The following is a 27181-nucleotide window of genomic DNA, read 5'->3' on the forward strand; positions in this document are numbered from 1 at the left end:
AGTTCCCCATATTCACTGTCCCTACTTGCTAGAAAACTGTGATTCAGCCCTCGTGCACGTATAAAATTAATGGTTTTAACAACTACATCCATAACTCCATTTGTTGACTTTTACTACACAGGGCTTTTTGGTGCAAAATGCAATGTATACTGGTGAAGCCAATTCTTGGTATTTTGAGGCTGTTCAGTTTGGTCTTCAATAATCCAACCACATCAATGTTTTCAGAGCACATTGATGGCGCACCGTCCAAAGCCAAAGATACAAGTTTGTTCCATGGCAACTCAGCTTTTTCAATGCACTCTTCCAGACTTTAAATATGTCCCGTCCCACTGTGGTACCCTTCAGTGGCATTAAGTCTAGCAATTCTTCAGTTATATTCAAATTACAATCCACACCTCTTATGAACACTGCACACAGTGTAGTATCTGATACATCTGTACTCTTATCAAGAGCAACTGAAAAGGCAGTTTCCACGGTAAACATCTGATGAAGTGAGCTGTAGCTCACGAAAGCTCATGCTCAAATAAATTGGTTAGTCTCTAAGGTGCCACAAGTACTCCTTTTCTTTTTGAAAATGCTTCGAAGACTTTTGCCATTTGAATCAATTGTTTTTGCACATTACCGGCCAAATCCATTATCCTGAAGGCAACTGTATTGGCAGACATGCTTATGCCTTCAAAAACTTTCTTCCTATCAGGACATAAAATTTCGCTGGCCCTCAAAAGACATTCTTTTATGAATGGGCCTTCTGTAAAAAGTCATAATGAATTAGCTATCATTTCGCTTATCACAAAATTTGCTCTTACTGAATCTTTGCTAGACTTGTTAATCTCTGAAAAGAAATTTCTTTGCTTGGCAAATGCTGCTTTAAGCTGCTGAACTTTTTCCTCTCCGATTTTTCGGGTGAATGCATCATGTTTTCATGGTGCATTGTGTTGTAGGGATTTCCCTACACCCCCCCCTTTGGGGGTGTTTACCCACCGTGAATTTCCCCAACACCCTCCCCCCCCCAGTTTTATGAACTAGTTACATGCAGTGTTGCCACTTTAGTGCTTGCTTGGAAATCTGAATTGAAATTGAAACATTAATACACACTTTAAAAGCATATTGTGACGGGGCAAGGCCAGATGGCTATAGAAAAGTAGTGGGAGATAGATATATTAGCTCCAGGCTAAACAAATCCCTGGTACCAGGTTAAGTGAAATGGAAGCTGCTCCAGGTCAATTAAGACACCTGGGGCCAATTAAGAACTTTCCAGAAGGCAGGGAGAATGCTAGGTTGATTGGGACACCTGAAGCCAATCAGGGGCTGGCTGAAATTAGTTAAAAGCCTCCCAGTGAGTCAGATGGGTGTGCATGTCAGGAGCTGTGGAAGGAAGTTGTGCTGTTGGAGAGGCTGTGTAGTACACACCATATCAGGCACAAGGAAGGAGGCCCTGAGGTAAGCGTGAAGTGGAGCTTGAGGAAGTGAGGGCTGCTGTGGGGGAAGTAGCCCAGGGAATTGTACATGTCATGTTTCTAAAAGGTCAGCTACCATAGCTGATACTATTAGGGTCCCTGGGCTGGAGCCCGGAGTAGAGGCTAGGCCTGGGCTCCCCCCCCCAACCTTTGCCCCCTGATTAATCACTGAGACTGGGAGACAACAGAGTCTGTGCAAGGAAGGATAACTTCTCCTCACCTCCCTTGCTGGCTTATGATAATGGCTCAGTAGACTGTGACCCTTGTCTCTAGAGAAAGAAGGGTTATGTGGGGGGTCACAGTGAGCTTCTGAGGCTAGTGAAATCCGCCAGGAAACACGGGACCCACAGAGGCAAGGACAGAGCTTTGTCACAATATACAGTGAATGGTAAAATAAGTGTATCTGAAAAAGTACAATAGATTTGAAAAGTATAAACATAGACTAGCTTCCTTATGCAGCTGGTGTTTTTATGACCATATCAGTGCATTCATTTTGGTGATGTTGGCCAACCTAATAATTTCAAATTATGATTTGTAAGCAAAGTCTAAATGCACTGTCCCTGACAGCTAGTGATGAGCTGGGGGGAAAGGCTTCAGGACCAGACTGTATTTACATTCACACCTAATCTACCTAGGTATCCAGCAAATAGAGCTGTGTTGCCCAAGTGATAGATTTTGGCTGGGGTTAGGTTACAAATCACTTGAATGCAGGGGGTAAAGAAATGTTGTTATTCTTATTGTATGAGTAAAGGGCAGTAGAACTGTGCTTAGCCTCTCCTGATTGAGGGCATCCAGAGAGAGTGGGGACAGGTGTTTTGCTTGATGGTCTGCCTGAGTCACAAGTACTATTTGACCTGCCCCTCTCCACTGTTTAAAGACAGAGCTGATTAGGCTCCATAGATAGTCTTTGTTCTGTTAAGTGACCATTACAGCTGAATGACAGGTTTCAGAGTAGCAGCCGTGTTAGTCTGTATCCGCAAAAAGAAAAGGAGGACTTGTGGTATAAGCTTTTGTGAGCTACAGCTCACTTCATCGGATGCATCCTTTGTAGTGAGCTGTAGCTCATGAAAGCTTATGCTCAAATAAATTTGTTAGTCTCTAAGGTGCCACAAGTCCTCCTCTTCTTCTTACTACAGCTGAAATCACTGATAATCAGGTCTAAGTGCTTAGACCCGCTGTGGGACAGTGTTTCTGTGGAAGAGACGGCCCAGTCTGCACTAGCAGCGAGGTTCCCGCACTGAGAGCTCAGCTGAAATCACTGAGAGCTGGGTGGAACCTCAAGAGACCAACTCGCAGAGGTCACAGTGGCAGTTGGCAGCAGAAGGTGATGGCACATGGCCATTGGTAACAAAAGCGATGAAGTGAATGGTGGCACAATGAACAACAGTGGACAGAGTGAACAGTGAGCAGCTGGAGGAAGGAGCAAGGTGCCTTCTTGCCCCCCACCTGGGCAGTGCACTCATGTGAAAGCACCTCTGAACTTTGAGTCTCCATTGACCAAAGACAACACCGGTGAGTGTTCATGAGGCTGTTAAGAATGCTAATACTTTCTATTTAGGCAAGAGATACCACACATTACAAACTGGAGGCCAATGTTAAGTGCATTGTCACTTGTTCATCCTGAAGTTGAACACTGGTTCCGAACAAGACCAGCAAATGCTCACTATCTTTCCGCAAGAAACTCAACTGACTGGCTAGACGCATGTGGTGCAACAGTGAAAGACTCAACAGTTGAAAAAGTGAAGATCTCTCTCACCATATTCAAAAAACGTGCATATATGGCTGATGAATGTACCAATGCAAATGGTCATCCAGTATTAAGTCATTGTGTACATTATCTTGATGTCAGTGGTAGGCCAGTACATGCATTTCTAGATGTTCAAGTTATAGAAGACAGATGCGGATTGTCACAGATGCAACCAATCTTAGAAGAGTTACATGCTTGTCAATTTGGACCACAAACAAATGGCTGCTTGTGCATTTGATGGAGCTGCAAACTTCTCTGGAAGACATGGTGGAGCATAAGCTTTGCTCAGAGAAGTGTAACCCTAGTCTCTCCTATACACACTGCAGAGGCCATCTAGAATCATAGAATATCAGGGTTGGAAGGGACCTCAGGAGATCATCTAGTCCAACCCCCTGCTCAAAAGCAGGACCCATCCCCAATTAAATCATCCCAGCCAGGGCTTTGTCAAGCCTGACCTTAAAAACTTCTAAGGAAGGAGATTCCACCACCTCCCTAGGCAACACATTCCAGTGTTTCACCACCCTCCTAGTGACAAAGTTTTTCCTAATATCCAACCTAAACCTCCCCCACTGCAACTTGAGACCATTACTCCTTGTCCTGTCCTCTTCCACCACTGAGAATAGTCTAGAACCATCCTCTCTGGAACTACCTCTCAGGTAGTTGAAAGCAGCTATCAAATCCCCCCTCATTCTTCTCTTCCGCAGACTAAACAATCCCAGTTCCCTCAGCCTCTCCTCATAAGTCATGTGTTCCAGACCCCAAATCATTTTTGTTGCCCTTCGCTGGACTCTCTCCAATTTATCCACATCCTTCTTGTAGTGTGGGGCCCAAAACTGGACACAGTACTCCAGATGAGGCCTCACCAATGTCGAATAGAGGGGAACGATCACGTCCCTCGATCTGCTGGCTATGCCCCTACTTATACAGCCCAAAATGCCATTGGCCTTGTTGGCAACAAGGGCACACTGCTGACTCAGATCCAGCTTCTCGTCCACTGTCACCCCTAGGTCCTTTTCCGCAGAACTGCTGCCTAGCCATTCGGTCCCTAGTCTGTAGCCGTGCATTGGGTTCTTCCGTCCTAAGTGCAGGACCCTGCACTTATCCTTATTGAACCTCATCAGATTTCTTTTGGCCCAATCCTCCAATTTGTCTAGGTCCCTCTGTATCCTATCCCTGCCCTCCAGCGTATCTACCACTCCTCCCAGTTTAGTATCATCCGCAAATTTGCTGAGAGTGCAATCTACACCATCCTCCAGATGATTTTTCCGGGGACTGAAGTGAGGCTCACTGGCCTGTAGTTCCCAGGATCCTCCTTCTTCTCTTTTTTAAAGATTGGCACTACATTAGCCTTTTTCCAGTCATCCGGGACTTCCCCTGTTCGCCACGAGTTTTCAAAGATAATGGCCAATGGCTCTGCAATCACAGCCGCCAGTTCCTTTAGCACTCTTGGATGCAACTCGTCCGGCCCCATGGACTTGTGCACGTCCAGCTTTTCTAAACAGTCCCTAACCACTTCTTTCTCCACAGAGGGCTGGCCATCTATTCCCCATGTTGTGATGCCCAGCACAGCAGTCTGGGTGCTGACCTTGTTCGTGAAGACAGAGGCAAAAAAAGCATTGAGTACATTAGCTTTTTCCACATCCTCTGTCACTAGGTTGCCTCCCTCATTCAGTAAGGGCCCACACTTTCCTTGGCTTTCTTCTTGTTGCCAACATACCTGAAGAAACCCTTCTTGTTACTCTTAACATCTCTCGCTAGCTGCAGCTCCAGGTGCAATTTGGCCCTCCTAATTCCATTTCTACATGCCCGAGCAATATTTTTATACTCTTCCCTGGTCATATGTCCAAACTTCCACTTCCTGTAAGCTTCTTTTTTATGCTTAAGATCCGCTAGGATTTCACCGTTAAGCCAGGCTGGTCGCCTGCCATATTTACTATTCTTTCGACACATCGGGATGGTTTGTCCCTGTAACCTCAACAGGGATTCCTTGAAATACAGCCAGCTCTCCTGGACTCCTTTCCCCTTCATGTTAGTCCCCCAGGGGATCCTACCCATCCGTTCCCTGAGGGAGTTGAAGTCTGCTTTCCTGAAGTCCAGGGTCCGTATCCTGCTGCTTACCTTTCTTCCCTGTGTCAGGATCCTGAACTCAACCAACTCATGGTCACTGCCTCCCAGATTCCCATCCACTTTTGCTTCCCCTACTAATTCTTCCCGGTTTGTGAGCAGCAGGTCAAGAAAAGCTCCCCCCCTAGTTGGCTCCTCTAGCACTTGCACCAGGAAATTGTCCCCTACGCAGGCCACGTGTTTGAGACCCCTGAGGTAATAAGTGATAACTAGCCACGTCAGGGGGCAGTAACCACAGTAACTATGTCAGAGGGGCAGTACTTACTTGCTTGTATCGTGGTATAAAGATGTATCTCAGAGGGAGTATCTTTGTCTGGCCTAGGGAGGAACGGAAAGTCCCGCCGTTCACTGAGCTGGTCCATTGTTATGGGCATTCATGGATTAGTGGTCCAGTAGAGTCTGCGGCATACTACTACAGTGCTTCGTTGACAAGAAACCTGGCCTGATGCCTTCGTCCCTTAACAGATCTTGTGGTCATTGGGTGGTTCCCTCGAGGTCTGCAGTGCCAGCTGTCTGTGCAAGGCTGGGGTGGCACACAGAGGGAACACACACACGGCCAAACATCTATCAACATCTAACCACATGGGTGACATGCAAAATTACAAACGTGATGGAATTATGTTCTCAATTGTGTGCCAGGCAGCACTTAAAGTACCGACCCAAGACAAAGGAATGTGGTTCCACCTGCTTGCATGCGTCTCCAAGGTAACTTGAGAGACACTAGAAATCCATTTACAGAAAAGGTAAACAAAGCCACCAGGCTACTAAGGGGAGGAGATAACCACTCAATATCACCGGAGGGAGGAACCAGCATGAAATCTTCGCCAGACCACATCATATCTCTTCCCTGCAGGAGAAAAGGGGGTATGCAGGCATACATTTTAGAAGAATACAAAAAGCTTTACTGAATTATAAAGAGATGGTCAGAGAACCCCTGAGTGATCCTTTTAGTTAAAGAGACATCGAAACCAAGCACTTTGAACTCTGTAAAGGATCAAAGCCACAGGAGTTGGTCAGCCCTTGCTGGAGAAGAGACTTGCTGAGAGACTCCTTTTTGACCAAATGACTCTAGTTTGTTAGATCAGGTTTTAGTCTTAAGAGGGTATATTTACGTTTGTTTCCCTGTCACCCTATCTTTATTATACTTGATATCACTTAAATCTATGCCTTTTTGATTAATAAACTTGCTTTACTTTTAATATAAACTAACACAGCGCTGTGACTGAAATAAAAGTGGTATATATATTAGGCAGGTATATATATTACAGCACATGAAAAGATGGGAGTTGCCTTACCCAAGTGTGTGTGTGTGTGTGTGTGTGGAGGGGGGGGTGTCAGTGTTAATGGGGCCAATTCAATCAAGGTGGAAGTGGCCTATTCCCAACAGCTGACAAGAAGGGGTGAATATCAACAGAGGGAAATTACTTTTTGTAGCGACCCAGCCACTCCCAGTCTTTATTCAGGCCTAATTTGATGGTGTCAAGTTTCCAAATTAATTCCAGTTCTGCAGTTTCCCGTTGAAGTCTGTTTTTGAAGTTTTTTTGTTGAAGAATGGCCACTTTTAAATCTGTTATAGAATGTCCAGGGAGATTGAAGTGCTCTCCTACTGGTTTTTTAATGTTACAATTCTTGATGTTTGATTTGTATCCATTTATTCTTTTGCATAGAAACTGTCTGGTTTGGCCAATGTACATGGAAGAGGGGCATTGCTGGCACATGAGGGCATATACCACATTGGTAGATGTGCAGGTGAACTAGCCCCTGAGGGTGTGGCTGATGTGGTTAGGTCCTACGATGGTGTCCCTTGAATAGATATGCAGACAGAGTTGGCAACGGGGTTTGTTGCAAAGATTGGCTCCTGGGTTAGTATTTTTGTTGTGTGGTGTGTAGTTGCTGGTGAGTATTTGCTTCAGGATGGGGGCTGCCTGTAAGCGAGGACTGGCCTGTCTCCCAAGGCCTGTGAGAGTGAGGGATCGTCCTTCAGGATAGGTTGTAGATCCTTGACGATGCGCTGGAGTCTGCGCTAGTTGGGGGCTGTAGGTGATTGCTAGTGGCATTCTGTTACTTTCTTTGTTGGGCCTGCCCTGTAGTAGGTGACTTCTGGGTACCCTTCTGGCTCTGTCAATCTGTTTTTTTACTTCCCCAGATGGGTATTGTAGTTTTAAGAACACTTGACAGAGATCCTGTAGGTGTTTGTCTCTGTCTGATGGATTGTAGAAAATGCGGTTGTATCTTAGGGCTTGGCTGTAGACAATGGATCATGTGATGTGGTCTGGATGAAAACTGGAGGCATGTAGGCAAGTATAGCAGTCAGTAGGTTTCGGTATAGGGTGGTGTTTATGTGACCATCGCTTATTTGCACTGTAGTGTCCAGGAAGTGGATCTCTTGGACTTCAATCTCCCTGGACACTCAACAACAGACTTAAAAGTCAAGGAATAACATGGCTACCCCTCTGAAACCTGTCTACAGGGGGACAGTGAAGGAGATGTTCAGGACTGGGGGTGGTGGTGTTGGGGTCACATTGCAAGGAGTAACCCAGGCTGGTGGAAGCCAGAGTGAGCTGTTGCACTGTAAGCATCCTGCTTGTACCAGGGCTCTGAGGCAAAGCAACACAGCAGACACCTAGGGTTACAGGGCAGGCAGTGACAACTCATCCCTGATGTGGGTGGAACTCCAAAGCACCACAATCGGTCATTGGAGACTGCGCCAAAAGCAATCTCAGTGGACTGCCCCAAATCTTTCAATGAAACCTTCCCGTCGTCCCTCTCCCACCAGACTCTCCCCGCTCACTAGAGCAACCATTCCCCAACCGCTTCCCCCTACAACTACCGCAGTGTTCCCCCAGTCCCCCATAACCTGGCTTGCCTACCCAATCCTGCCCAACCAACAGCAACACAGCTCCACTCCCTTTTCCTCATTCCGAGTCTCTCATTCCCCCAGCCCATTCCATGGCCACTCCCCAGAAGCTCCAGTCACAATCTCCCCTCTTCCTCACCCAACCCTCCTTAATTCTCCCTTACCTTCCTCCCACTACTCTCTCCCTCCCTGCACCAGCTCCCTATCATCGCCTCTCCCACTGCTCTCTGCCTGATCTCCTCCCAAGGATTCCTAAACAGGAACTTTGTATTGTCTCTTTCAACAGATGGGCCCATCTGACTGTCACAAGCTCAACACACTTGGGAAGTAATTATAGTAACGTGCCAGCTCTGCTATAGTTAAGGTTCAACATTTCTTTCTGTTTAGAGATCTACTATTCTAATTGCTCTAAACTCCACACGCCTACATCGATTGCCTAGAATTATGTTGCTTATCATGAGGGAGAAGGGCAGAGTTAGTTATCCTCCAGCAAGGCCTACCTCAATTACAAACAGTGAACCAAAGGCTGGGAAACCAGAGCAGGCCTAGCCTTGGCAAAGTAACACACTAGGTATTGGCTGACCAAGTAAGCACATTCCTGACTGGAGAGGATGGTACAAGAACACCCAGAGTTCCCAAGTAACCACATAAACACATTCTTGAGAGATGGTGCAAGAACACACCAACCCCTTGTAAGATAAGGATGGGATGACAGGATAATGGATGGGGATGTTTTGTTCCAACTAGCAGATACCAGGTGTAGCACTGATAACTAACCACGTCAGGAGTGTGATACGCAACTTGTTTCTATCAATGTATAAAAGTAGAAGTCATAGGAGGGGCACCTTTGGCCAGCCTAGGGGGCAATGTCCTGGTCCACTGACTGAGCTAGTACCATTGTTACAGGCTTACATAGGTTAGTGTTCCTGTAGCTCCTTCACCACTGAATCAAGCCTGTGGTCTTATGAACAACATCAAGGTCTGCTGAATGAACATGCAGCACTGTCTGCTATTGCAGCTAACATTGGCGCTCCAAGAACAGTACTTGTGCTCCAGCAGCAACCACAAACAAATGTGGGGTTATTTGATCAAGAGGTTCCCGAGATACTCCTCCACCCCCAAAAGCAGCTTTTTACAAACTCACCATGCTCTTATAACATTTCCTTGCACCAACCTGGGGCTAAAACTGTGGTTCTCATTGTCCTCCAACTGATCTCAGGCACTTGGTCTTTATCTCAGCTAGCACTGCCTCTTTGCGCAAGCAGTACTGAAAAAGGTTAATAACTAGAGTTTGGAATTTCAGATAAGCAAGAGCCAAACTGTAGAGTTAAAGAGACTGAAATGCACATGGACACCAAGACTAAAGCTCTTTAAGAGCCAGAGTGTTTCCAACAATCAGCTGTCACAGTAATTGTTTGGCTAGAGGCAGTATGCTGTTGCCACTGAAAATAAGCTACACCCATGCATTTGAGTATGAGCCCTACCAGAGACATCTTGCAGACAACATGTATTGTGCATCTTTCTTGGGTTCTGCCCTGATACGAACATTTCTGGGTTAAGAACAATATTTCAAAGTGCGCTAAAATCCACATGCCAAATTTGGCCTGGTCTGCATGTAAGAGATTTGCCAGCATGGTTCTGTTGGTTATGGGAGTGAAAAATCACATCCCCAGCCAACATAGCTATGGCAAAAAAAAGCTCTGTGTAGACACAGTTATAGTGGCAAAAAAGTCCATTAAAATAAATCAAGAAAATTAAAAACCCATAAACTACACGAATGCAGAGTTAAGGTTGTCCAGTGCTGTCTCATGCCCTCCCAGAACGTGGATGATGGCTAAACTTAAACCTCTGAAAACCAGGAAACGAAGAGTTAAAGTACGTCACCCCTGTAACACAACTTTAACTCTGCCCCTACCCCTAAGCCTAGAGCTTCAAGAGCCACTGAGAATAGTTCAGGAAGGGTGGTACAAATCTTAATAAACTACAAAGGGAAGTAGAGGGCCCTCTGTCTCGAAGTCCTCAGGCCAAGACTGGCTGCCTTTCAGGAAGATCATTTAGTCAGACACAAGGTATTCAGCTCAATACCATAGTAACTGGATGAAATTCTATGGTCTGTGTTACACAGGAGGTCAGACTATATAACCTAATAAGGACCCTCTGTCCTTAAAGTCCATTAATCTACAATAGATACGAGAAAGGACTGAGAGAACGTCATTGTTTGTGTTGTGCTCCAGAGAGTTGAACACCAGCATTTATCTGTATGTACTCCAGCTGTGTGCACTGTGTCAGCTGCAGCTGTAATTAAATGAGGGATTAGCTGGAGCCCTTGGCAGAGCTGTGACTGTGATATGAAGAGAGGTGCATGTGAATCTTGACAGACAAGTTTGCTGAATATTGTAGGTTGTGTCAGTAAAGGCACACAAACTGTGTTCTTGCCATGGGGATTGTCAGCAGTCTGGTACCATACATGTTAACTGTCACCCAGGCTTAGTGAGGAATAAGTGAAGACAATGACTCAGAAGGAATCCTGAGTGCAAGGGCAAAGGGATGGTAACTTTTTGCTAGTCTGAGATGCTTTGTGTGCAGTAGGCTCAGTGTTTAACTGTAGCCTGGGGTAGGTAGCTTCTGTCTGCTACAATGGAAATAAACCCAAGTTTTCCCTTAGCAAAGAGAAGATGTTAGACTTTGTGCTATCCTGTCATGTGCTCTGTTCCCAAAGTGTTCTGTAGTGGGGAGGGCAGAGCATTAGCATGTGTGTCACTGGCATGTCGGGCTGTTGCTGAAACAGGGCGGAGTTGAGGTTGCATTGTGGGGACGATGTGAACCTTAACTCTTCATTTCCCCTTCTAATATCTGAGGGGACAGGAATCCTTACCCAGTGAGGTCACGTTCTCATAGTTCTCCTGCATGACGTCTCTGTGGAGGGCTCTCTGAGCAGGGTCCAGCAGAGACCACTCCTCCTTGGTGAAATACACAGCAACCTCCTCGAATGTCACCGACCCCTGAAAGAGCAAGAGCCCCCCACTCAGTACCTGCTGCCCCAGAGGCAGTCCTACTAGTTATGGGGGAGCAGGGCCAGGAAAATGGAAGCTCTGGGTGGTACAGACACCACAGTCCCCACCCCAACCTGCTCAGAGAAGCCAGAAGGCATCAGAGTGAGGAGAGAAAGAGAGAGCCCCTCATCCCTCCCAGCACACAGAGGGGGTAGGATCTTCACATTCATCACATACCTACTAGCCATAGCATCAGGAGATGGATCCTGCTGGAGGCTCTAAGGACAGCCCTATGGTAAGAATCCCAACATCCTCCCCATTGGCAGCAGCTGGATATGGGGGATGGGGCATCTCCCCTTAGCCTCACTGGTGGGTGCTGACTTCATCTCTCTTAACAGCCTATGGCTGGTAGGTTCATGCTCCAGCACTCGAAATCTGGTAAGTTTTCCCAGCCCTGTCCAGGGGGTTGTTTCCTGTTTCACAAAAGAGATAATTTCCACCCCTGGCCCCCATGGGTCTGTTTCTAGAATATAGGCCCAGGGTAAACTAGTCCCAGCAGGTTTGTCACACCTTATCCCCATTCCTTTCTATACCCGGGGAATTTCCTGGCCCCTGCAACCTCTACATCAAACCCCCAAGAATTTCCCACCTCCTAAATATTTACTGTCTCTCTTCCTCCAGTATCTCCCTGACAATCCCTACCTGGACTGGCTCGACAGCAGCCATTTCTTTTCCCTGTTCCATGGGAGGATGAGACGATCTGGAGGAAAACATAGATGTTACTCTGCAGCCTGTCAGGCAAAGAAGGGCAACTAGGGAGATCCAGAACCAGCTTTAGTTAATTTCACATCAAGTTCTCCTCCATCCCCCCCAGGCTCTCTCCTTGTAGACAGATGTTCTAGACTCTGCCATGCACAAGTGGCTTTTGACAGTCTCATGTGACATTCTTAGAAGAAAATGAGGGAAATGTGAAATTACTATAAGGTGGGTGCAAAACTAGTTGAAAGACCGTACTCGAGTTATTATCAATGGTTTGCTGCCAAATTAGAAGTTCATATCTAGTGGGGTCCCCCACAGGCATCTGTCCTGGGTGTGGAACTATTCAGTATTTTCATTGAAGACTTAGATAAGGGAGTGGTGAGTCTTATTATAAAATTTGTGGATGACACCAAGCTGGGAGGGGTTGCAAACAATTCAGAGGATGGGATTAGAATTCAAAATGACCTTTACAAATTATTGAATTTTTTTAAAATTAACAACACGAATTTCAGTAAAGACTCACGCAAAGTACTACTTTTAGGAAGGAAAAATCAAGTAATAACTGGCTAGACAGTAGTCCTGCTGAAAAGGATTTGAAAGTCATAATGGATCATAAACTGAATGAGTCAATGTGATGAAGTTGCAAAAAAGGCTAATATTCTGTAGTGTGCCTACTGGATGGAGTCTCATGTGTAAGACACCAGAGGTAATGTCCCAGTTCATTCAGCACTGGTGAGACTTCAGCTAGAGTACTGTGTCCAATTATGGGTGCCACACATACAAATGTTATGAACAAACTGGAGAGAGTCCAAAGGAGAACAACAAAAATGTTCAAAGTTTTAGAAAACCTGACTTATGGGGAAAGGTTAATTAACTGGGCATGTTTAGTCTTGAGAAAAGACAGCTGAAATGGGATGAAATAGTCTTCAAATATCTAAGTGGCTGCTTCTGCATTGGTGGCTCTAGTCACCAACTGGATATAGACAGTCACTCACACCGAGGTTATGGCTGTTTATTGTCTTCCCCAAGGAAAAAAGTGTACAAAAAGAAACACCAACAATAATCTGGTCAGAGGCTTAGACTGGGGCCCTCTGGCCCCCGTAGCTTTCTGATCCAGGAGAGGAGGGGTCTTCACAGGGCTGGCTGATCGGCCAGCCACTTTGATTATCACAGCGTATCCTCTCCCTTGGCTGCCCCCCTCTCCACAGAGCTGAGCTCACCTTTATATTCCATCTGAGAGTGGGAGACAATCATGAGGTGCTGGTCAGCTTTGTCAGCAGATGCCCAGCACCTGTCTGTTGGCCTTCTCTCTGGGGCAGAGGCAGCTGCTCCCTCTTTCTCTCATCTCCCCTGGGCTATTGCAGGACCAGCTCAGCCTGTTATTCTGCTTTAAAGAGGATGGTGATTCTCAAGGTTCCCTCCCCACTCTGAACTCTAGGGTACAGATGTGGGGACCCACATGAAATACCCCCAAGCTTATTTTTATCAGCTTAGGTTAAAAACTTTTCCAAGGTACAAACTTTGCCTTGTTCTTGAAAAGTATGCTGCCACCACCAAGTGATTTAGAGAAAGAATAGGGAAAGGACCACCATAGCACAGCATGGTCGGTTTGCAGGTGGAAACACCGTCCCCAAACGTATAGGCGTAGCTTTTCCAGAGTGCAGACAATGGCTTAATATTCCTTTTCACTGATTGACCAGTGGCTTTCCCTCTCAGACAGCTTCTTGCTGAGAAACACGACAGGACGGAATTCTTGATTCGGTCCTTCCTGCATTAAAACTGCTCCCACACCATGCTGGGACGCATCTGTGGTTACTAGGAATGGTTTGTCAAAGTCTGTGGCCCTTAGCACAGGGTCAGACATGAGTGTCACTTTAAGCTAGTTAAAGGCCTTCTGACACTCTTCAGTCTACTGAACTGCATTTGGCTATTTCTTTTTGGTTAGGTCTGTCAGTGGGGTGGCGATTTGGCTGTATTGCGGTACAAAAAGCTTGTAATATCCGGCCAAGCCTAAGAAGGATTGGACCTGTTTCTTTGACTTTGGGACAGGCCACTTTTGGATAGCATCCACTTTGGCCTGTAGTGGGTTGATAGTTCCTTGACCCACCTGGTGTCCAAGGTAAGTCACTCTGTTTAGGCCTATTTGACACTTCTTAGCCTTAACAGTTAGTCCTACCTCCCTTATGCGCTCGAAGACTTTTTGTAGATGTTCCAGGTGTTCTGCCCAGGAATCCGAAAATATGGCCACATCATCAAGGTAGGCAACTGCATATTCTCCCAATCCTTCTAGGAGACCGTCTACAAGTTTTTGGAAGGTGGCAGGTGCATTCCGCAGCCCAAAAGCGAGCACATTAAATTCATACAGCCCGACATGTGTGATGAAGGCTGACCTTTCCTTGGCAGATTCATCTAGCGGTACCTGCCAGTACCCCTTGGTTAAGTCCAAGGTAGAGATGAACTGGGCCCGTCCCAGTTTCTCCAATAGTTCATCTGTGCGTGGTATTGGATAGTTGTTGGGGCAAGTTACAGCATTTAGCTTACGGTAGTCCATGCAAAAAAGTATCTCCCCATCTGGTTTGGGAACTAGAATCACTGGAGATGCCCACACACTGCCAGAGGGCCGGATTACACCCATCGGTAGCATATCCTGGATCTCCCGTTCTATAGCAGTTTTAGCTTGAGGAGACACCCAGTAACGTTGGGCTCTAATTGGGTGAACATTACCTGTGTCAATGGAGTGGTATGCCCATTCAGTCAGTCCTGGGGTGGCTGAGAACATCGGCGTATAGCTAGGGCACAGCTCCTTGATCTGCTGTCGCTGAATACGCCCAAGGGTCATGGAGAGGTTCACCTCTTCCATGCCACCAGCACTTTTCCCTTCGTAGTAGACACCTTCAGGCCACCAGTGAAGCACTGGATTCAGCGCTGGCAATGGGTCTGGTGCTGGTTGTTCCGCTAGTTCCGGTTCTGGGACTGGTTCCGTCTGGGTCTCTGGGACTGGATCCACTACTGCTGTTGCAGACGTTGGCCTGGGGTCCGGTTCCATCACCTCTGACTGGGTCCTGGTAGAAGTCTCCGGAACAGAGCTAGGTGTCACAGCTTGCTTAGCCTGGCTGCAGGTGACCATTCCCACCCTCTTGGCTAGCTTTATATGGTTGGCCAAGTCTTCCCCCAACAGCATGGGGAAGGGATAATCATCATAGACTGCAAAAGTCCATGTTCCTGACCAGCAACTTGGCTGTAAGCAAGTCAAATGAGTTTGACTTGAAGGGTTGAATTGTCACTTGGACCTCTGGGTCAAATAAATTGGGGTCCACTAAGGAAGCATGGATAGCCGACACTTGTCCCTCCATGCTGTAACCTTCTTCCTACCCACACTCACAGATTCCCTCCACTCGGAGGGTATCTGGGAGGCATCTGGGCCTGAGGACCTCTGGTGTAATTGTGGTGCAATGAACTGTAATCTATTGGGGTTCTTGGGGCAGTTGGCCTTTACATGCCCCGGCTCGTTACATTAAAAACATCACCCAGCTGACTGGTCACTGGGGCAAGGTGGGTTGCTGGAGAATGGTGTGGAGGGATGATAAGGTGTCTGGGGTTTTTCTTGGGGTGTAGTCAGGGCTTTGGGTTGCCCCCAGTAGTAGGGCAATGTTTGGGACCGGGTATCTCCCCTGGCCTTGCCTGCCGCCCCTGTGCACCACCCCCAAGTGTCCCACTGCTCCCATGCGCCTCCCCCCTGCCGCTCCACCCTGCCTCTGCTCCGCTGACTCCGGGCATCAACTGCAGCCACAGGGTCCTAGTGACCCTCATCCACTAGTGCCAGGGCAGGCTGCCTTGACCCTTCCCTTTTCCAGTGGGACCCTCCACCAGCAGAGGGGGCCTCCCTGCCCGCAGTCATGGCTCCTGCCCCAAGCTGGAGAAAGGGCCCATTTCCCACCCCTTGGTGAGGCTACAGTGAGGAGGGAAGGAGGCCAAACGTGATGTCAGCCCACCCCCCCCCCCAGCACCCACTGCAGGGAAGGCTAGGGGGCTTCGTGGACCTGAGGGACCCTAGGTGCATGTGCAGCAACACTGGTGTGAGGTGAGCGTGCTGCTGGGTGGGAGAGGGGGGCCCCTCCCCCAGAGCTTGCTGCTGCCGGCAGGGGGAGTCCTCTCTTGCCCCAGCCTCGGGGCAGCCTGCCTGCACCCCAAACTCCTCATCCCCCGCCTCACCCCAGAGCCCTCACCCTCAGCACCCCAACCCTCTGCCCTAGCCCTCACCCCCCACATCCCTGCCCTCTGCCCTAGCCCTGAGCCCCCCCCCAAACCACTCATTCCCAGCCAGAGCCCTCCCCCCTGCATCCCAACTCCCTGCCCTAGCCCCTCCCACAGCCCAAACCTCTCATCACCAGCCCCACCCCAGAACCCTCACATTTTTAGATTATTTCAAAATATATATATATATATACAAGCAGGTGTGTGTGTGGGGGGGGGAGACTTGGACCTTTTCTGGGCATCAACAAAAATTATACAAACCTGCCGCCTCTGCCCACAGGGAGGGTGCAGATCTTATTTGCCTCCATGTTAATCTGGAATTACTCCTTGTCCTTCCTTGCAGTGACTCTAGATTAATATTGGTCTCAATGAGACCAGGAACAAAGCTCAGAAGGGAGGAGGCCAGAACCCTTTTAGGCAGATCACTGTGTGGGGCCTGTGGAGGGCTAGCTATAGTACCCTTGTCTTTCAGGTAATTGCCTCACAGAGAAAATTACTGGCTTGCCCTGAGACAATTAACCTGTTATAGTGAGATCATTAAAATAGCGGGGCAAAGATTGGGCTAATGAGGTGATTAGCAAAATAAAAGGAAGACTATATAATTAGGAAGAACAGGATGTACCAGGAAGCTCAGTGAGAGTGGGGTGTAATAGAGTGGGCTGGGTGGAAGGCTCCTCCTGGCACATGCTGGTACTATGTTCTGCAGTGCTGGGAATATAAAGATTAAAGATCCCCATAGGGAAAAGAAACAGCCTGTGTGTTTATTGCAAGAGACAATCCAAATGGGTCAGGCAGTGCAGCACAGCGCATAGCTAACAGAGCGCCCTGTGACACAGGGCAACCCCTTTCCCACCTTCCTCCCTCCGCATCGGAGAGAAGGACTCTGAACACCAGTTTTCCATCCAAAACCACATGTTCTTGCAGTTTTCACAGAGGGAGAGAAGCAAAATCTGTGGTAATTTCACATTAGTGTTTGGTAAATGGATAGAAAGTTACCAGCCCCTGCCCGCCGGCCATTCACACATGCAGCTGGGAGCCCTGGGTAATGCTTCCTTAACAGAAGGATGGCACGGAGGAGCCAAAATATTTAAGACATTTCCTTGGCCTGTCCCTGGAAAATAATGGCCACTGACCCACCCCAGAGGTGGCTGCACCTCAGAGCTGGGGGAAGCAATCCCACATGGGGGATGGGGATACTTCTGGTCACAGAGTCAGTCAGCTGGCTCTGGGGCCAGCTCCACTGGCTGCTCATGGAGCAGCTCTGCAGCCAGCCGATCCAGCAGCCCCGCAGCCAGCTGCACCGGCCACTGCTCAGACGGCCCCAGGCACGTAGCCCTGGGGACCACCCGAGCAGCAGCCAGTGGAGCTGGCCCCAAAGACAACCTGAGCAGTGGTCCCCAGGTAGCCAGTGCAGCTGCTGCCGGCGGCAATTCCCCAGGCGGCTGGAGTAGGCACTTCCCCAGGCAGCCCCCCCGGCAGCTTTGCCCAGGCGGCTGGTGCAGCCGCTGCCAGCAGCGGTGCCCAGGAGACTGGAGTAGCTACTTCCCCGGATGGCCAGCGCAGCTGCTGCTGCCGGTGGCCCCTGGCAGCAGGTGCTATGGCTGGCCCTGGCCCCCACCAGCAATAGCCCCCAGGGTGACCGTCCCCCAGCAGCGGCCCCCTGGGATGCCTCCCCCAGGGTGACCGTCTCCCAGCAGCAGCCCCAGCACTCCTCCAGACACCCCCCCCCCCCAGCAGCAGCCCCAGGCCTAGCAGCAACCCCCTTAAGATTTTGTCACAGGTATTTTTAGTAATAGTCATGGCAGGTCAGGGGCCCATGAATGTGTGTGTATAGCCCAAGACCTGTCCAAGACTTTTACTAAAAATACCTGTGACTAAATCGTAGCCTGATTGACAAATAGTGGAAATGGCTGACTCTGAGATTTGATATCAGTGTTCAGTAATTAAAGAGAAAGGGTGGAAATCTGAGGAATTTTGGATCAATCTTCATAAGTTAGAGAGGAAAGTAGGAGAATGTGAGGTTTTTATATCAACAGTTGATAATAGAGATAAAATCTGAGTGAATTTCTTATCAATATTTGATAAAGAGAGAGAACAGGGGAAACATTTCCAGGGATTTTATATCAATAATCAAGAATGAGAAGAAAGGGCAAAAACTGAGATTTTATGTTAACATTTTGTAATTAGAAACAAGGGATAATCTCCAAGCATAATACATTAGCAATAGAGAATTAGAGAGAAAATGGGGCAGAGTTTAGGGTACTTTTTTATCTCAGTCCTTGAGAATTGGGGAGGAAAAGGGTTAAAAACAAAATATCTGACAATAGAAGAGGAAAGCACCAAGCTCTGGGGGATATTTAATAATTAGAGGGAAAGTTTGAGAGGACTGTGTATGGAAGTTCAATAACCACAGAAAAAGTGCATCCGATGAAGTGAGCTGTAGCTCAGGAAAGCTTATGCTCAAATAAATCTATTAGTCTCTAAGGTGCCACAAGTCCTCCTTTTCTTTTCACAGAAAAAGTAGTTTCCCGCCACCATTCACCTGGGCAGCAGACAGCCCTTTGCAAAGCTGCTTTGGAGATGTATGTGGAGCAGGCAGGCTCCTGGCCCTGGGGAGGGGGCAGAGACAGGGGAAGGTGCATTGGGTGGATGAGGGGGAGGGGCAGCAGCTGGGAGCCGATACTTCAGTAGAGAAACTTGCTCCTGCCTCCCATTGCTGTGTCCCTTCCAAGCCCTGTTAATGGCAAAAAATGGCCACCCTCTCCCCACCCCTGAGGCAGCGTGTCTCAGGCTCTCCCACCGCTACCCACCAACCCCCCTCCCATTTGGGGAATGACTCAGGGCAACAATTTCCCACCTAAGCGAGGGCAAAGGGCCGCAGATAAAATGGGTGGGGATATGGCCCAACTCGGATGAGAATTTAAACGGACGTTTGAAGAGGAGAGAGAAAATGGGGCAAAATTGGCCAAAGGTCAGAGGCGCGAGAGCAGGGGGTCTGCCTGGAGCCCTTCCCCCACCACCTGCCCTTCTCCCCGGGCACGGCCTGCCTGCGGCCAGAGCTCAGTCCACTCCGTTGCGCCCTCTCTCCCCCTTCCCCTCAACGCTGCTTATTTTCCTCTCCCCTCACCCCGCGGGGCCCGCTCTCTTTCCCCGCCCCGCTCCGCCCCACTTTAAGGGCCCTGCGGATCCGAGCTGGGTGCAAAGCCAGGGCAGTGGCTTCACTGAGGCTAACCCAGCTCCGACCTTGCCCGCGGGGGCACGAACACTTACCGGGCCGCGAGCTCCCAGAGCCAGGCACTCACCCACCTGCCACTCCCAGCGCTGTCCCCGAGGCCTCTCCGCTGGAGTCTCCGGCTCAGGGGCTGGCGTCGGCAGAGCCCGAGGAGAGTTCCCGCTGGAGAAACGCCAGGCTGGGGCACAGGAGGCTTTAATGCAGGTCCCCGACCCGGGGAAGCAGCAGCGGCTTAGCCCAGGCTCCCAGATCACACGGAAGCAGCAGCGTCCTGGGCAGAGCTACGCAGTATCGAGCTGTCTTTGTCCTCTCCGGCTCCTGCTCTCAGCTGCTGCAGCCCCTTCCTATGCCCTCAGCACCAGCCCGGATGTAGCAGCGCTGACTGGGCCAGGGGGTTCTCTCCGGCTGGAGGCCCAAGACAAGAAAAAGGGCACCGTTAAGGAGACCACGGAGGAGGGTCTAAGCTGCAAGCAGCCATGAACTATAAAACTACGTCTCTAGGTGCCTATCTTTAAATTAATGTATATGCTCGGTTGTGAATTAAGGTTGAAATATACAGTCATATGCTATACCAGAGGTGGGCAAACTACGGCCCGCGGGCCACATCCGGCCCGGCTCCTGGCCGGGGAGGCTAGCCCCCTGCCCCTCCCGCGCTGTCCCCACTCCCGGCAGCCTCACTTGGCCCCCGGCGCAATGCTCTGGGCGGCGGGCTGTGAGCTCCTGGGGCAGCGCAGCCGCAGATCCTGGCCTGTGCTCTGTGCTGCGCGGCGGCGCCGGCTCTAGCGCCGCCGGCCACTGGTGTTCCGGACAGCGCGAGCAGGGGGCAGGGAACGGGGGGTTGGATAGAGGGCAGAGGAGTTCGGAGGGGTGCTCGGAGGGCGGGGATGTGGATAGGGGTCGGGGCGGGAACAGGGGGTTGAATAGGGGCAGGGGTCCTGGGAGGCAGTCAGGAAGGGGGGGTTGGATGGGGCGGAGGTTCCGGGGGCAGTCAAGGGACAGGGAGAAGGGGTGATTGGATGGGGCAGGAGTCCCAGGGGGGCAGTCAGGAAGGAGAGGGGGGTTGGATGGGGCAGTTGGGGCGGAGGTCCGGGGCGGTCAGGGGACAGGGAGCCGGGGTGTATGGATGGGGCGCTCTGGGGGTCCGTCAGGGAACGGGGGGGTTGGATGAGGCAGGAGTCCGGGGGGGGGGGCGGGCCATGACCCCCTCCCCTAACCAGCCCTCCATACAATTTCTGAAACCCGATGCAGCCCTCGGGCCAAAAAGTTTGCTCGCTCCTGATCTATACTGTATCTTATCATAAAATTCTTCTAAAAAGCCTGTCAGGGGTAAGCATACTTCAGAGTTAGACCTTACAGCAGGGGTTCTCAAACTGGGGGTTGCAAAATTATTACATGGGGGGGGCATGAGCTGTCAGCCTCCACCCCAAACCCTGCTTTGCCCCCAGCATTTATAATGGTGTTAAATATAGAAAAAAGTGTTTTTAATTTATGGGGGGGGGTTGCACTCAGAGGCTTGCTATGTGACAGGGGTCACCAGTACAAAAGTTTGAGAACCAGCACCTTGCAGCGATCCCACCCGTCAGAATGAGCTACCCATGGGAGAAAGCTGGGAGAGCAGCTCATTCTGATAGCAAAGCAAACAAACCCTGATACTAGGGCTGTCAATTAATCCCAGTTAACTCACACGATTAGCTAAAAAAAATTAATCGTGTGGTTGTAAGCACCACTCCGGAGCCTGGTGGCACCGCCACAGTGCCATCCAGGACCGGCTGGTGAAAGACATCTGGCCATCCCTGGGAAAGATCGCCATTGACTCTGCCATCCCTGGAACGGACAGCCAACTGCAACCCGACATCGTCATGACCGATGAGGAAAATAGAAGGTCCTCATGGTGGACATCACGGTGCCATTTGAAAACAGGTCCCTGGCCTTCCATGAGGCCCGAGCTCAGAAGGTGTTGAAATACACCCCGCTGGCTGACACCCTAAGAAACCAGGGCTACGAAATCCAGATCCACGCCCTGGTCATGGGAGTTTTGGGCGTGTGGGACCCTCACAATGAGCCAGTGCTGAAAGCATGCAGAGTCAGTCAGCGCTATGCCTGGCTCATGAGACAGCTCATGGTGTCCGACACCATCAGGTGGTCCAGAGACATTTACACGGAGAACATCACGGGACGCCGTCAGTACTAGGAGGAGTAAATAAGACCGCCGGTCAGGGAAATAACTCACTTCCTCCCCTGACAAACCAAGAGATGCACCCCACCCATGTACCTATTCACTATACCAACCCTGACTTGGACTCTAAATATATTTAATGGGTGGCATACCTGAGATCACTTATTCACTGACTCTTTAAAAACTCCCACACCCCAATCTGGGTCTATGCTGGTTATTTACTATGTATGTATCTTGTGAACCTTGTAACTGATACTTGTAATCTCTCATAACTCAAGCCTGACCCCAGGTGTCCAGTACCTTCCCTCTTAACAAATGTAAATTTTGATTTTAAACATTACCTTTAATAAAATTTTTAAATCTGTTCTTATCAATTTAATTACTGAGGCAGAAACTACACATTCTAGAAGACTCACTGTGTCCCTATCTTGAGGAAGACTACCACTTTGGAGATGGATTCTACTGCTGCTGCTTCGAAAGAAAATCTTCATGCTGCTTCAGAGACTCCAGGACAGACTGAAAAGATGATTGCTCCCTTGCCGATTCCACAGAAACCTTCAACTGCCGCTTGGACCGCTGCTGCTCCACAGAATGCCCATCCAGGAACAGCCTCTAAGAAGACCCTCCACGCTTCCAGGACATCGCAGATGAGCAGCATCGATTGAAAAAGCAGCATCTCCTTGAAGAAAACCCGTGGAGATACTGCTGCAGGAAGATCTTGCACCTCGAGGACGGCCTTCCGGGACATCACAGCCAGGACAAACATCATCTCACCTGCTCTTCAGGACAAGGATGCCCCAAGAACTTATCCCATCTCCTCCACTGCCCAGGATCCTCATGCTGGTCATTGTCCTGCTGTGCTGGAAGGTACCTCAACTGGGAAGACCAGCGTCTCCTCAGAAACCACCCAGATGGACTGCAACATCTCACTAGATGCCTGCCCAGCCGAACCTCTCCATACTACTCTCCCAGAGCAACCAGAACCATCTAGTGAATCCGCTGATATGACTGAAGCCAATCCAACAGAGGGAGAAGGAAAGGAGAATGATTGCATCTATCTCCAGTATCCCCTCCCTACAGACATGCTCCTCTGCCCCTTCTGCTATCCAGGCGGAGGATTTCAGTACATTGGCAATCTCAGCAGACACCTCAAGAGAATCCATAGCAAGCGGATCACCTTTCGATGTGCCCTCTGTGACCTGCCTTTCGAGATGCAGAAGAAGTGTAAGTCTCATCAAGTCACCTTCAAAGGACATCTTGAACTGGAAGAGTTCAGCTCTACCAGTCTATATTGCCGCCACCCCATCTCTACTCTGAAAGCAGAAACACCACCTGCTCCAGCTCCGGCTTCCAACTCCCCAAACACGCCGGCTACTGCATCCCAGCCAACTCCCACAGAGCCACATCATGAAAAAGAAAGAACGTGCTTCCTCAAAAATCCCTAAGGTGGATACTGCCAAGAGGAGGATCAGCACTCCCTTGCAGCTTATGTAAGGCAACTCCATCTCCAGACGGCTTGGTGCTTCCTCGCAGTACGTCCATCACAACGCTATTGTCAGAAGGGTCAGCACCCCTCCACAGGTAACTTCACAGGATCCTGTAGTCGGAAGAGCTAGCACTACGTCACAGGCCACCCACCCGCTGCCTCTAAAACTGTCCTTCCTAAAAGGACCAGTGCTGCCCTAAAATCCATAAGGGAAGATGCTGCCCTTGTTCTGGAAGATCCGGCCAAATGCAGTTCTCAACACCAGGAGGGAAAAAAGCAACAGGCTAATCCCACAGCAGTTTTCCATCTTGAGCCTGCGGAGATTTGAGCAGCCGGAAGAGCAACAGCCCATGGTGAGGGCCGCCACACCATGGCAAGCCGCTTGGATGGAGGAGTTAGTGAAGACAGCCTCCTTCGAGGACTTTGACCGCTTTGTAGACAAACACAATTTCTGCAGAAAGATCTTTAGTGAATCTGGGAGGTAGGGAACTCAGGAGAACACACCGACTGCGCACAGAGCTCCTGCATCCAGACAGACCCACAACAACACGAGGGAAGCCAGGAGAAGAACATCAGTCGCCGCTGTGACCCAGCAGCAGCATCCAGGAGCTCTAGCAGTCAAGCCACCCTAAAGCTATGAAAGAGATCCTTAGGGGGCCCTCATCCTGCTGCGCAATCCTGACCAAGAGACTATTCTTGTACTTTAAGGGGGTTTTTGACCATGTAGCTCAGAACGACGCAAAGTGTCCAGAGTGCCTTCATCCTTTACCCCGGGTTGACTATGCAGAGGACCTGGAACAAGACTTTACATCACAGGAAGTAGTGACCAGACTCACAAAGACCAAAAACACAGCCCCAGGAAAAGATGGCATTCATTACAACTTCCTGAAAAAATGAGACCCTGGTTGCCTGGTACTAACTGCCATTTTCAACAAATGCAAACGGTTCCGCCATACTGCCAGCTTCTGGAAGAAGTTGATGACAGTGCTCGTCTACAAGAAAGGCGAGTGAGACGACCCCAACAACTGGAGACCCATCTCTCTGTTCCACCATGTATAAACTGTATGCCAGCTGCCTTGCGGCTAGGATCACAGACTGATTGGTGAACGGAGGATCCATCAGCTCCATCCAGAAAGGCTTCATGTCATGCGAAGGCTGCTGTGAACACAACTTTGTTCTTCAGACTGCCATAGCATGGCTTGACCTGGCTAATGCTTTTGGATCGATGCCCCACCAGCACATTTTTGACATGCTGCGAGAGTTCAGGATACCTGAAAACTTTCTCCAAGTGGTCCAGGAACTGTATGAAGGCTGCACCACCACTACCCGCTCCATGGAAGGAGAGACACCTGAAATTCCTATCCGTAGCTGCACCCTGAGCCAATCATTTTTAACTTAGCCATGGAGCTGCCCATTCAAGCGATCTCCAGAGGTATAGGCGGTTTCGAGCTATACGGCAACAGAGTGAATATCCTGGCCTATGCAGACGATCTGGTCCTGATTGCAGCCAACCCTGAGAGGCTCCAACAAATGCTTGACATCACCAGCCAGGCTGCCAATTGGATTGGACTCCGTTTCAATGCCAGGAAGTGTGCATCCCTACATATCGATGGCAGTAGAAGGGATTCGGTCCAGGAGAAACCATTTCAGATCCAGGGTGAACCCATGATCTTCCTCGAAGATGGGCAAGCATACCAACATCTTGGCACGCCAAGGGGTTTCCATGTCCAGCTGACACCTGAGGATACCATCACGGAGATCCTATGAGATGTGGCCAGGAGCGACTCCTCTCTACTGGCACCGTGGCAGAAGATTGATGCCTTGAATACCTCCCTGATGCCCCGTATCTCATTCTCCTAAGGTTATCTGCCATGGCGAAGGTACCTCTGAACAAGGCAGACAGCACCATCTGGCAGCTGGTGAAGAAGTGAATGTTTCTTCCTCAGAGAGCCAGCAATGTATTGGTGTACATCTCGCAAATGCATGGTGGCGCCAACATCCCTCTAACAGGTGATCTGTGCAACGTTACCATGATCACTCACACCTTCCACCTTCTGACGTGCCCGGATGCCATGGTGAGGAACATCACGGAGAGTGCTCTGCAGGATGCCATCAAGAAGCGAATCACCAGGACCCCTTCCAACCAATATGTCCTCACCTACCTGAGCGGCTTGCTGGAAGGTGAATTTGGAAGAGACGGGAGACTTTGCTTCACTCTGGACTCGTGCCTGCAATGCTACACGACTGGACTGGACTACATGAGTGGCTGCCACTGGACGTGGTGCAATGAACTCCAGGAGCTTGGAGACCTGGTGCCACAGGTGAAGAATACAGATCACACTATCATCACTCCAAGAGCTAGACCCATGCTGGAGAGGACCCTGAAGGATGCCACCTGCTGCCAATACGTGGAAAACCTGAAAAGGAAGCTGGACCAGGGCAAGGCATTTGAGGTGACGTGCAAGTGTGATGTCAGCAACCACTTCCTCCCCGAGGGCAGCTTCACCCAATTTGCTGACTGGAGGTTCATCCACAGGGCCCAGCTCAACTGCGTGCCACTGAACAGAGCCGTCTGCCACGGGAATCAGGACTAGTGATCCAGGAAGTGCAGATACGCCAACAAGACGCTACCCCATGTCCTGTGTAGCTGCAAGCCCCATTCGAGAGCTTGGCAGCTATGACACAATGCCATCCAAGATTGCCTGGCCAGAGCCATCCCGCCACCTGTGGGGAAGGTTGCCGTAAACTCCACCATCCCCAGAACCGACAACCAACTGTGACTGGACATCATCATCACCAATGAGGACTGGAAGAAGATCATCATGGTGGACATCACAGTGCCGTTTGAGAACAGGACCCCAGCCTTTCACGATGCCCAAGCTCGAAAGGTAGAGAAATATGCCCTTCTGGCCGAAACCTTGAGAGCTCATTGTTACCAGGTCCAGACACGCACTGATCGTCGGAGTCTTAGGTGTATGGGACCCCAGTAATGAGTGAGCGCTGAGAGAATGTGGAATCGGTCAACACTACGCTTGGCTGATGCGGCGACTCATGGTGTCAGACACCATCAGGGGGTCGAGGGACATCTACATAGAACATATCACCAGACATCGGCAATACCAGGAGGAATGAGCTGGAGTGCAGATGAGAAGTGCAGTCAGGAAAGTAACAAATACTTTCCTCATGGATTATATTTTCTAAATGGACAACCAACCTAATTCTCAATTACTGAGGGACAATCTCCATGCATTGATATATTTTGCTTTCCACAACCAAATCTTTGTACAACTTTTCATGAGTGATGTACTCGAGTATTCGGATTCTATTATGTAAACTGAATTGTTAAATCTATTCACCTAAATTTGAGTTATAGCTGATTATGTACTCTATGTATCATAAAACTTTTAAAAACAAACTTTGTATTTGTGGATAATCTAAGCACTCTACTCAGATGTACAGACACTCTTTACTCAACCTATGTATTATATAATTTTTTTAACATTAGTTTTAATACAAATTTTAAATCTGTTCTTATCAGTTTAATTACTGAGGCAGAAAGTATACCTTCTAGAAGACTTGACTTGCTATCTTGAGGAAGACTACCGCTTTGAAGATGGAATCTGCTGCCACGACTTCAAAAGAAAATCTTCATGCTGCTTCAGAGACCCCAGGGGAGACTGAGAAGATGATCGCTCTCTTGCCGATTCCACAAAAACCTGATGCTGCTCCATGGAATGCCTATCGGGTAACAGCCTCTAAGAAGACCCTCAGTGCTTTCAGGGTCTCACAGATGAACAGCATTGATAGGAAAAGCAGCTTGAAGAAAACCTGTGGAGACGCTGCTGCAGGGAGATCTTGCACCTCGAGGATGGCCTTCCAGGACATCACAGCCAGGACAAACATCATCTCGCTTGTCTGATGGGTTTGGTCACAGAGACCCCCTAGGGACTGTCACCTGACATGCTGAAACTACCTCTGAGCCTGTTTTCCCTGTCAGTTTGGGACTCCAGAACCCTGTCTTGTTGATCCAGACATGCAATCCTGCTGCAACACAGACCCAGGGTCTGAACCACATCCCCAAAGCTGCAGGTTTTAA

General features: G+C 49.4%; 2 protein-coding genes across 2 annotated transcripts in view; one reads left to right on the forward strand and one right to left on the reverse strand.

Moving 5' to 3' along the window:
• LOC125640693 (uncharacterized) overlaps positions 1–19630 on the reverse strand; it is a 32356-nt gene extending 12726 nt beyond the window's left edge. The window contains exons 1-3 of the mRNA XM_048859568.2: positions 19498–19630; positions 11881–11938; positions 11061–11187 (exon numbers count right to left, since the gene is read on the reverse strand). Coding sequence (XP_048715525.1) covers positions 11061–11187; positions 11881–11922 — 169 coding nt within the window. The 5' untranslated portion in view covers positions 11923–11938; positions 19498–19630. The remainder of the gene's footprint in view (positions 1–11060; positions 11188–11880; positions 11939–19497) is intronic.
• A 181-nt stretch (positions 19631–19811) lies between these two features.
• Positions 19812–26500, forward strand: LOC125640695 (uncharacterized). Its single transcript, XM_048859571.2, has 2 exons — positions 19812–19924; positions 21991–26500. The coding sequence occupies exon 2, from the start codon at positions 25017–25019 to the stop codon at positions 25677–25679; it is 663 nt and encodes a 220-aa protein (XP_048715528.2). The 5' UTR covers positions 19812–19924; positions 21991–25016; the 3' UTR covers positions 25680–26500.
• Positions 26501–27181: the final 681 nt, after the last annotated feature.

The sequence above is a fragment of the Caretta caretta genome, chromosome 7, assembly GCF_965140235.1.
Source record: "Caretta caretta isolate rCarCar2 chromosome 7, rCarCar1.hap1, whole genome shotgun sequence".
Classification (NCBI taxonomy): Eukaryota; Metazoa; Chordata; order Testudines; family Cheloniidae; genus Caretta; species Caretta caretta.

Bases quoted from the DNA above. Each gene is read 5' to 3' on its own strand.
- LOC125640695 (XM_048859571.2), top strand. From the start codon at position 25,017: ATGTTTCTTCCTCAGAGAGCCAGCAATGTATTGGTGTACATCTCGCAA.